The sequence below is a fragment of the Elephantulus edwardii genome, unplaced genomic scaffold (assembly GCF_000299155.1).
Source record: "Elephantulus edwardii isolate Elephantulus edwardi_28Jun2011 unplaced genomic scaffold, EleEdw1.0 scaffold00229, whole genome shotgun sequence".
Classification (NCBI taxonomy): Eukaryota; Metazoa; Chordata; class Mammalia; order Macroscelidea; family Macroscelididae; genus Elephantulus; species Elephantulus edwardii.
Genome location: NW_006399979.1, coordinates 3,340,051 through 3,352,507, shown reverse-complemented (window position 1 = coordinate 3,352,507; position 12,457 = coordinate 3,340,051). Strand labels below are relative to the sequence as shown.

At 37.3% G+C, this 12,457-nt stretch overlaps 1 protein-coding gene across 1 annotated transcript in view; it reads right to left on the bottom strand.

The window, feature by feature from the left end:
* The window catches only part of PHIP (pleckstrin homology domain interacting protein), a 184,240-nt gene that overhangs the window by 120,068 nt on the left and 51,715 nt on the right, over positions 1–12,457 (bottom strand). The window contains exon 6 of the mRNA XM_006898438.1: positions 11,820–11,980. Within this exon, the coding sequence (XP_006898500.1) occupies positions 11,820–11,980 (161 nt within the window). The remainder of the gene's footprint in view (positions 1–11,819; positions 11,981–12,457) is intronic.

Here is a 12,457-nt window from a genome sequence, read left to right as displayed (position 1 = left end):
CCTATGAGATTATAACAATGGGCTTTTAGCATAGCAGAGACTGTGAGGATGGTGCCAGATTAATCAAACTCAATCTGCTGTACGTAAATTCACTGAGCCCACGCTGACTGGCGAGCACCTAACCCTACCAACACCACTATGTATTTGAATATACAAGGTATGTCACATATTTTTCTTATTAACAAATAGGAAAAAAATTTTAAGGCTAAAATAACAGTTTTAATGAAAAGCACAATGGTAATCTATAAAGTCAGTCTCCAGGATCTAAACATCTAAAACATAAGAAAAAGTCTCACTATACGCCTACTGATAATTTATTAATAGCATCAATATTACTTTTATTCTTTTTAAACAAGTGCTAAACTTAATTATATATAAATTCATTCCCTTGAGTGTCGCCTATCCCAATTAACCTCTCCTTCACAGTCTCCTAGGCCCAATGAATTACAGACAGAGCTCTCCCACTTTAGGTACATCTCCCTTACTTCTACTAGCCTCTTCCAGGATGAGTAAAATATGTATTCCGTTATCCTACACCTACACACCTGTAGCAAAATTTCAGAAAGAACCCTAAATCCTTAGTAACTTTCATCTCACCCATCTTAATTATTATTAATTTATGAGAAAATGTCATATGAAAAATAATTTTAATACAAACTATTATTAAATTCTTAAAGATAAATACATGAGAAAAGTTGTTTTATTGTTATGTTAATGTATCACCTAGTCAGAACGGACTCCTAGCTGTCCAACTCTTCAGCAGGCTTTCATGGGCAGTAAATTGCAAAGGAGTTTGACTGACCATCTTTCTTCTGTGGAGCAGCTGGTGGTTTCAAAATGTGTATCAGAGAAACTCCTTACCATTAAGCCACCAGAGTTCTCTACAAAAAGTAGAAAAATGTAATTTACAGAGAAAACTTTTTTAAGAATAAAGGTGATTCAGACAAAAGTAAAACAATGAATAAAAGCTGATAATTTTTTTAAATGATGAACAGAATTTGAGTATTTATTTCTTACAATTCTCTCTACACTCTAAGAATGAAGTTATCAATAAGCAAAACAGTCTATCATTAGAAAATCCATGACAACAGTTACAAATATTTAAACAAAACAATGCTATGTTAGGGAGCTCTGGTGGCTGAGTAGTAAAGAATAGTGCTGCTAACCCAAAGGTACCTGGTTTGAATTCACTAGCTGTTCCACGTGCAAAAGATGGGACTGTCCTCTTGTGCGATTTACTGCCTCTGAAAACCTTCTGGAGGGTCAAGTATGAGTTGGTTCTGACTCAACACCAACAATAACAAAATGCAAATGATAAAGGTCTATGCTAGGAGAGATATCTCTGATAATGAAGGTAGAGCAATTCTACAGTAACAGAAAAAGGTTAATTCTAACATTATCAAGATAAAGTAATCCACATATTTTAGCATTAAGTACGATGGAGATAAAAAATATGGAAGAAAATTTTAATACTTTGTTTTCTTGACATTGAGATGCAATCCTAACAACGGATTTAAAATAAATAAATAAAACAAAACCCAACACTTCAAACTCCTTGCCATCAAATCTTAACCAATGGGTTTTCCGAGGCACAGGAAATTACCTTTATTACTTGTAAGGAGTCCAGATGAATTCAAACTGCCAGAGAAGCAACACCTTTAGGTTAGCGGCATAATCTCCTATGAAAAGATTACTAGCAAGAGATCCTCACTAAAACATTATCACAGGAGAGTAACTAATATTAGACTTTTGGGGTTAGATAAGTGTTGACTTGCATACTTTGCAAATAGATTTAATTTCTATCTTCTAATAGTCATTCTGATGATTTAATTTCCTTATTTAATATTAGCTAGTTTCTTCAAAGAGTCAACTGACAATGGTAATAGAAGACGTTCATTATTTCTGTTTTATATAAAATATGTTTATTGAATAGAGTTTTTAAAAATAGCTTTATTTTGTTTTCACTTAGAACTTGATTTTCAATTGAGAAATCTTAAATGGCATTAAGTTTTGTCAAATGTTTGTTCAACATTTGTTATTATTATTACATGTTTCTCCCTCTAATTTGTAGATAGGTGGTTGCAAATCACATTTGCTCAAATTTTGCATGGATGTTAAAATATATCCCCTCCTCATTTATCAGTATTGGTAGGTGTGAAGAATGAAGTTATCATTTGAAAATCGATGTGACTCCAAAATTAAGGATGACTACATCAAATCATGAAATGAAGGATGACTATCTCATTACATAACAGCAAACCTATGAGAATCGCAGCCTAGCCAAGTTGACATGTTGCCTGAACCATGACAGCCGGAGTTAGTTTTGTCATACGCTTCAGTATTTGTGACTGCTAGGTTTACATTGTTGATGCATAAAGGAGTTGAATAGCAGATATTCCCCCTATTGTCATAAATAAAATATGTCAGATAATGAGAGCATAAAAAAATGAAGAGAAAAGGGAGATCTGGTGGCCTAGTGGCAAGAAGCTGCCCTGCAATCCCAGAGGTATGTGGTTCGAATCCACCAGATGCTCTGTGGGAGAAGGAGGGGCAATCTCCTCCTGTAAACAGTCAGAAATGATTTGCTAGTACACACAAAAACAATAAAATAATTTAAAAAAAAAACAAAAACAAAAAACATTATCACAGGAGAGTAACTAATATTAGCATTAACTCACTAAACTTCTCAATTCCTGTTTCTCCCTTAGTACACTGCAAACTCATTTCTAAAATTAACCATTTTCAGTTAAACTCACTAAAGTCCTTGCCAAAACCAAAGATACCCTTCTGGCCTTTTATATCTCAAATATCTCTTGGTGTCTACCAAGGTTCATACATTACTTTGTGAATATTTTCTGTTTACAATCAGTGAACTCTCCTGAAACAAAGGCACAATGTCTGAATCCATTAGCCACTCTGTGGGGAGAAAGAGGGACAGTCTCTTCCCATGTGATTTACAGCCTCTGAAAACATTCTAGAGGATCAGCTATGATGAGTTGGCTACAACTCAATGGCTAAGAGCTGTATTATTGTTAAGTGTTTACAATAGTGTCTGGCCATAAAAGTCTCAGTTTTTTAAGATGTATATATGAAATTGAGTTTTTATTATAACAATATATTTATGAAAGTACTTTCTATTCTATTGACTTAATTTGAATTAAAGAAACTTCTTACATTACTAGGGAGCTCTGGTGGCTTATTGGTATGGAAATGTGCTGGCAATCTAAAGATATACGGTTCAAATCAAAGACTTTAAACAAGTCAGCGGTGGCCAACAAAATGAACTTTAAATTATAAAATAGTAATCAGAATGGAAAAAATTACCGAAGTCTTGCTAGAAAATTTTCTCTCTATAGTGGCATACACTCTCTCAACAATATGCCTCTAGAAACTCTAGGAACTCTAGGAACTTTGAGAAACAATAGTTGTTTAAAGGCTTCACGTCTTTTGTTCATAGGGTCACTGAGTCATGCTCAACTCAATGGCAAACAAGAAAATAACAAGGAGCTGGTGGCCTAGTGGCAAGAATCTGTGCTGCAATCCCAAAAATACATGGTTTGAGGACACCAGGTGCTGCGCAGGAGAAAGATGGGCAGTCTCCTCCTGCGTGATTAACTGCCTCTGAAACCTGCTCAAGAGTCAGCTATGAATCAGTTCTGACTAAATGGTACACAACAAGAAACCACATCATACATGTACACAGTAAAAATAAATCTCTTAACAGGGCAAAAAACAATGCTATTCATTTTAAAGAAAACAGTTCATCATGCCACTTTGAATATATCTATCTCCACAGATTTAGCAATAATTCAATCTTAGTATCCTGAAAGGACTTACTACACCTCTTTCTAAGTCTTTTATTCCAAAACCCTGATGTGTTATTTCTCCTTTCCACTTACCATTTTACTTAAGGCAAATTTTAAAATTTCAGGTCTATTCAAATTTTACTCTAGCAAGTCAAGAGTAAATTAGTCTGAAACACCCCCCCAAAAAATAACAAAACAAAAAAAATTTAAAATATTTCTTTTACATCCTTGAATTTCTTGTAAGGTAATCTTCTGGAATATGTAAATGAAAAATCACCAGTAAAAAGTTACAGAATTAATTTGGCACAATTAGCAAAACATACATGTACAGAACACACCAAAAATTGAGGTTCTTTGTAAAATTAAATCAAATTTATTGAAAGGTCATCTGTTGTTATGTGCTGTCGAGTCGTTTACGACTCATAGCGACCCTACGTACAATAGCCCTAAACCCTGTTCTATCCTGTGCCAATTGCACTGCCTCTGACACACCCATCCCGATTACCACAGCCACTGAATCAGTCCACCTCATAGAGAGTCTTCCCCTCCTGTGCCTGCCCTCCACCCTACCAAGCATGATGTCCCTCTCCAAGTACCTGTCTCTCCTTACAACGTCCAAAGTATGTCAGACGGAGCCCCAGAATCCTTGCCTCCAAGGAGTAGGGTTTAACCATCTCCAAGATGGATCTATTTGTTTTATTGGCAGTCCATGGAACATTCAATACTCTTCTCCAGCACCACAGCTCAAAGGCATCAATTCTCCTTCTATCCTCCCTAGTCACTGTCCAACTCTGATGCATAACAAGTGATTGCAAAGACCATGACCTGTATCAGGCGCACCTTAGTCTCCAGAGAGACACCGTTGTTCTTACAGTTGGAGAGCGATGGAACATGCAATCAAGATGCATTGATAATAATGGGTGACTGGAACGCAAAGTGAGGAACAGGGAAGAAGAATCAGTAGTTGGAAAACATGGACTTGGTGACAGAAATGAAGCTGGAGATAGAATGATTGAATTTTGCACAATCAATGACTTAGTCATTGCAAATACATTTTTTAAGAGACATAAATGTAGGTTGTACACATGGATTTCACCTGATGGTATGCATAGGAATCAGATCGATTGCATCTGCGGAAAAAAACCCCTGGCTAAAACAAATAATCAATTTCACTCGCCTATCAGTTCTATTCTCCAGAAAAAGTTACCTCAAAATGTGACAATTACATGTCAAGCAAACTTCTCATAAGAGAGCCAGAAGAATTTTAAAGTCTGTACGTCATGAGTAGTTGTCATAACTACTCAATTCGTATTTTTCAACTTTTTTTTTTTTACAAAAACAGGTGCCATGGTAGGTTTGATTTCCAAACTTTAGTTCAGAACTACTTTCAAACTTGGAACTTACCATTCTACCAAATGAACAGGACATCCAAAAGCTTACTATTTTCATTCATTTTTCCTTTTTAAAAAGACTTCCAAAATATTATATTTAATACAACCAAAATGTACATAATGTTCCATAAATTAGAGCACTTCTATCATTACAGAATACAAATATAATGCATTTTTTAAATACTTAAACATAATTTTTGTTTGGGGGTTATGAGTCAACAACTCAAGAACAACAACTATGAACAACAGATTAGAACACCCTCGTGTCACACTCTACTTCTCCTAGCATAGTGCCTTCTCCCACAAATCCTTCTGACAATCTGTCCGAAATATGTCAAAGTTCCATCATCCAACTGTGTATTAATAACTTCAGCAGAACCAAGTCAAAGTTGTTGGAAAAAAAAAAAATCAGGAGCAATTCACAGGTGATAGCTGGTAATCCCAAATTGTTAAAATTACATGGGAGGAAATTAAATATCTCTGTCCCCCCCCCCAAAAAAATCTCTGTCCCCAGCAACAACTGGTAGGTTTCTACAGTCAGCCTTTGAGTTGGCAACATAAAATGCCTGTATCTTAAGCCACCAGAACTCCCTCTTTTAGCAAAAAAAAGTTGCCTGCCTATTTACAATACAATAATCCATCAGAAAGTTTAGCAAAGTTCACTTATGTTTCATAAACATAGAAGGTTAAAAGACAAAAGGGAGAGAATGCAGATAACATAAATACCCAGTAAATACCTGACAAATTAGATTCAGTAGCAAAGAGATGCATGAAAAGGTTCTTTCCCATATATCCTGTTGTTTTATATATGATTACATCATTATTATGAAAACAAGAGAGTAAAGAAATATGGGTTGGTTTCACAGTAAAAAAAGATCGTTTCTAGATCCATCATGACATATTATGTGGTGAGTGACAGGAAAGCAAATATGCGAGCAAGATTTATAGATAAAGTGGTGAGTGGAATATAAAAGCTGGGAATAAGGAAGAAGGACCAGCAGTCAGAAATTAGTCTTGGTACAAGAAATGAGGCACCAAAAAGAGATATGATATGAAGACAGGTAGAATAACATTAATTTAGTCCAAATGATTTCTTGTTTTCAAATAACTTTTGTTTGGGAGAAAGAAACACACAAATACCCCAACCCACAAGCAGAAATTATACACATGGTTCTTATCTAAGGGACTACAAAGAAATCAGCATGATTACATCTGTGGAAAGAATCACTGAAGATGCTCAGTATCAGCTGAAAACCAAGCCAGGTGCTGACTGTGGAGCAGATCATCAATTACTCAAGTGCAAATTCACATTGATGCTAACGAAAATAACAACAAATCCACAAAAACCAAAATACAACCTTGAGTAATTCAATTAATTTTAAAACCTTGTGAAGAACACGTTTGAGGCACTGAATACTAATAAGATGTGGGATGATATGAAGTATATCATCCATGAAGAAAGGAAAAGGTCATTATAAAAACAGAGGAGGAAGATCAAAATGAAGGGCAGAAAAGACTCTGAATACTCCATTAGAATTCTAAGAAGCCAAAACAAACAATGAATTTAAAAGAACTGAAAATTTCAGAGGGCAGCTAGTGAATACAAAGCTAAGTATTACAATAAAATGTACAAAGAGCTGGAGTCAGAAAATAAAAGTGGAAACCTTGCTCAGCCATTTCTCAAGCTGAAGGAAACAAAGAACAAATTCAAATCTTGAGTTAAATACTGAAAAATGCTATATAGGCAAAATCTTGAGAAATCCAGGAAGCATCAAAATAAAACGGAAAAATATATGGACTCACTGTACCAAAAAGAATTAATTGACACAGAACCATTTCAAGTAGTAGTATATGATTAAGAACCAATAGTAATGAAGTAGGAAATTCAAGCCGCTCTGAGGGATCTGGCAAACAAAAAGGCCCCAGGAATTGATGGAATACCAACTAATGTATGTCAACAAACAGATGGAACTGTGGACGTACAAAGCTGTGCCAAGAAATCAAGAGGACAATAACCTGGTCAACTGAGTAAAAGAGAGCCACATTTGTTTCCCAATCCCAAAAACGGTGATTCAACAGAATGTGGAAATTACAAAACGCTACCAGAAGAATGTCTATCTGTGTTTCATTGATTATGCAAAGGCGTTTGACTGCACGGATCGTAACAAACTGTGGCAGACTCTGACAAGAATGGGAATCCCAGAACAATTAATCGTGCTAATGCGAAACCTTTACTTGGACCAAGAGGCAGTCGTCAGAACAGAGCAGGATAACATTACATGGTTCAAAACTGGGAAGGGTGTACGCCAGGGATGTGTCCTATCTCCGTACCTTTTCAACCTGTATGCAGAGCAGATTATTCGAGAGGCTGGGCTCTATGAGGAGAAGTGTGGCGTCAGGATTGGTGGAAGATCTATTAACAATCTGCATTATGCACATGACACAGCCCTGCTTGCCGAAAACTGAGGAGGACCTCATACACTTGCTACACAGGGTCAAGGACTGCAGCCTTCAGTATGGACTGAGGCTCAATGTCAAGAAGACAAAGATTCTCACCATTGGACCAACCGGTATCATCAGGATGGATGGTGAAGAGATCGAGATTGTTCACAGCTTCAGTTTGCTCGGCTCCACAGTCAACACTCTTGGCACCAGCAGCCAGGAAATAAAAAAAAGTATTGCAATGGGAAAGTCTGCTGTTAGGGACCTCTATAAAGTACTCAAGAGCAACGGTGTGTCTCTGGAGACTAAGGTGCGTCTGATACAGGCCATGCTCTTTGCAATCACTTGTTATGCATCAGACAGCTGTACAATGACTAGGGAGGACAGAAGAAGAAATGATGCCTTTGAGCTGTGGTGCTGGAGAAGAGTACTGAATGTACCATGGACTGCCAAGAAAACAAAGAGATTCATCCTAGGGAGGGTTAAACCCTACTCCTTGTAGGCAAGGATTCTGGGGCTTCGTCTGACATACTCTGGACATGTTGTAAGGAAGGACAGGTCCTTGGAGAGGGACATCATGCTTGGGAGGGTAGAGGGACAGCACAGAAGGGGAAGACGCTCCATGAGGTGGACAGATTCAGTGACTGGGGTAATCAGGATGGGTGTGTCAGAGGCAGTACTATTGGCATAGGACAGAGCAGGATTTAGGGCTGTTATACATAGGGTCACTATGATTCGCAAGTGACTCAACAGCACATAACAACAACAACACTCTTATTATTACATGCAAGCAAAATCTTGCAGATTATCCAAAAATAAAGAGATCTGCCATGAAAACAAGCTTGCTTAGAAAAGGATATCACACTAGGGATATCACTGCTGATGTGAGATATATCTTGGCTGAAAGCAAAAATGTATCAGCCTATTATTTATTGACTGTGCAAAGGCATTTGACTATGTGAATCACAACAAATTGTGGCTAACCTTGAGAAAAAGATGAGAGTCCAAGAACACTTGATTGTGCTCATGTGAAACCAAGACCAAAAAGCTGTTGTATGAACAGGGCAAGGGAACAGTGAATAATTCAAAATCAAGAAAGGAGTGTGTCAGGGATACTTTCTTCTCCACAATATTCAGTCTATAAGCTGAACAGGTTATCTGGGAAGCTGAGCTTTATGAGAACAAACATTCATCAACAACCTGTGTTATGCAGATGACACAAAGCAAGGAGGACTCTAACCATCTGCTAAGAAGGTCAATGACTGCAGTATTCAATATGGATTATACCTCAACCTCAAGAAAACAAAGATTCTCAGCATCAGGCCAACTGACAGCATCAGGATACATGGAAAAAGACTGAGGTTGGTTAACAATTTCATCTTGCTCAGATTCATAATCAACACTCTTGGCACCAACAGTGAGGAAATAAAAACTCAAGTTGCTTTACAAAAGTCTGTTCTCAGGGACAGTGCAAGGTGACACTGCATGGTTATAAACCAAAAAAGAAATGTGTTAGGGACATATGCTTATTACTCCATACCTTTTCAATCTATATGTTGAACAAATCATTAAAAAGGCTGGAATTTATGAAGAATTTGGCACCAAGACTGGAAAAGGACCTCTTAATAACCTACATTATGCAGAAAACAAAACTCTGCTCACCAAAACTGGGCTGATGTTGAAGTGCTTTGATAGCCTTCAATATAGGTTGTATCTCAGCTTCAGGAAAACAATGAAATTGCTAAGAATTTCCTCTGGCTCGGATCTACAATCAACACCCTTGTGACTAGCAGTCAAAAAATCAAAAGATGAGTTGCACTGGGAAAATTTGCAGTCAAGGACCTCTCCAGAGTGCCAAAGAGCAACGATGTCAGTCTAAAGACTACAGTGTGTCTGATCGTAGCCATGGTTTTCTCAATAGTTTGGTATACATCCGAAAGCTAGGCAATGACTAAGGATAATAGTAGACTAGCCTTTGAGTTGTAGTGTTGTAGATGAGTATTATGTCAATAACAAATAATAATAATCATGTAGTAACTATTGCCCTTATCAGATACTGATATTTAATGTATCTGAAAACAAGCTGTAGTTACTGCCTAAGTACTTTTCATTTAAAATGAAAGCTAAGCAAGTTCTAGTTTTACAATTCATCTGACAGTAACTGAAAGCAAATTGCTTCTTGCGATGTTACAGATACTGTAAACTATGAGGTGTAAAGGGTAAAAAATGTAAACATGCTCATAATATTTCTATAATTATTTTGTTGTTTTTTAAAAAACCATTATGAAAATAGTTTTATGCAATTTAACATGGAGAGTAAACATAACTCTTTAACATTTTTAAGTTTTTTTAATTATATAATTTATTTATCAAATTTTAATACATTGTACTCCAGAAATATAATTATATTAAGGAATTACCAGCAACTGCTTTTGGACAGATGAAAAAAAAAGTATGTTCAAAGGCATTATAATTTGCTCAACAAACTGGTGACACATCCTTGTTCTAGTCTGTTCTTGTTGTTATGTGCCATCGAGTCATTTGCGAATCATAGCGACCCTTATGTATAACAGCCCTAAACCCTGCTCTATCCTGTGCCAATCGCATTGCCTCTGACACACCCATCCCGATTAACCCAGTCAGCGAATCAATCCACCTCATAGAGGGTCTTCCCCTCCTGCGCTGTCCTTCTACTCTACCCAGCATGATGTCCCTCTCCAAAGACCTGTCTCTCCTTGCAACATGTCCTAAGTATGTCAGACGAAGCCCCAGAATCCTTGCTTCCAAGGAGTAGCCTGGTTTAACCCTCTCTAAGAAGAATCTGTTTTCTTGGATGTCCAGGGTACATTCAATACTCTTCTCCAGCACCACAGCTCAAAAGCATCAATTCTGCTTCTGTCTTCCCTAGTCATTGTCCAGCTCTCTGATACATAACAAGTGATTGCAGACCATGGCCTGTATCAGGCGCACCTTCGTCTCCAAAGAGCCACCGTTGCTCTTGAGTACTTTTGAGAGGTACCTAACAGCAGACTTTCCCATCACAATACGGTTTTTTATTTCCTGGCTGCTGGTGCCAAGAGTGTTGACTGTGGAGCTGAGTAAACTGAAGCTGTGAACAATCTCAATCTCTTCGCCATCCATCCTGATGCTATCAATTGGTCCAGTGGCGAGAATCTTTGTCTTCTTGACACTGAGCCTCAGTCCATACTGAAGGCTGCAGTCCTTGACCCTCTGCAGTAAGCGCATGAGGTCCTCCTCAGGTTCAGCAAGCAAGGTTGTGTCATCTGCATAATGCAGACTGTTGATAGATCTTCCACAAATCCTAATGCTACGCATCTCCTCATAGAGCCCTGCCTCTCGGATAATCTGCTGTGCATACAGGTTGAAAAGGTATGGAGATAGGACACAGCCCTGGCGCACACCCTTCCCAATTTTGAACCATTCAGTGTTGCCCTGCTCTGTTCTGACGACTGCCTCTTGGTCCAAGTATAGGTTTCGCATTAGCAAGATTAAATGTTCTGGGATTCCATTCTTCTCAGAGTCAGCCATAGTTTGTTAGGATCCACGCAGTCAAATGCATTTGCATAATCAATGAAACACTGATAGACATTCTTCTGGTATTCTCTGCTTTAAGCTAAGATTCATCTAACATCAGCTACAATATCCCTAGTACCACGACCCCTTCTAAACCCAGCCTGGACTTCCGGCAGTTCTCTAGGATTAAAATTATTTAAGTCTAGTGGGTAACGAGCTAGAGCACTGTCAACCCAAAGCCAGACAGTTCAAAACCACCAGCTGTTGCTCTGCAGAAAAAGTAAACAGAATCTCCTCCCTCTGTGAACTGGTTGGAGGATTGGTTATGATGTGGTCCTGAGTTAACAGCAATGAATAGAGTTTGATTACATTTTATACAAGTTAAAAGAGTACATTTTATATAATTCTGGGAATTATCCTTGTTCATCTTGTTAAGAACATGACAGAACTGTGACTATATTACAAGTGTCTTTTAAGAACTTGTAACATTTAAATATAAGTAAAATTTTCCACTATAAGTTAAATTACCTGACATTTCAATATTTCACTGAACGAAAAATATAACGGTTTTATTACAAAAAGGGCAGTGTTTATTCAAGTCTATAGCATGCACCAAATAATACTTTAAAAAGAATCTACTACTTACAGTAAATATTCGCCTGCCAGTTCTATCAAAAGTTACACAGTACACAGATGACAAGTGTCCAAGAATCCGTTTATGCATTTTCATGTGTTGATAAACTGCAGTTGGAACTAGACGTTCAAGTCTGTATTTCCCATTCAGCTTCCTTGAAAACAAAGTATCCGCTACAAAGAAAAAAGAGATTCAGAAGTTCATTTAATTAGCTTCTCTTAAAGAAATTCGTATGTTCCAGTTTCTTACTGATTGGCAAACAAAAGGTTTCTAACATATATGGCTTAGTTAAAAATTTTTAAAATTCCATATGCACACCCATGTTTATTGCATCTTTGTTCACAATAGCAAGGAGTTGGAAACAACCTAACTGCCCCTCAACAAACGAATGGCTAGAGAAGCTGTGTTATATTCGTACAATGAAATATTATGCTGCATTGAAAAACAAGGAATATTATTCAAAATGGTTGACTCTGGAGAACATTATGCTGAGCGAATATCCCAGTCACAAAAGGACAAATAACGCATGGTGCCACTGTTGTAGAATGGAACAGACTTTGGGGTTGGGGAGAGACTGAGTAAGATGGGTTCAATAATGTATACTGCACTGAAACAGAGGAGGGAGAAAACTGTTTAAAAGAGATATGTGA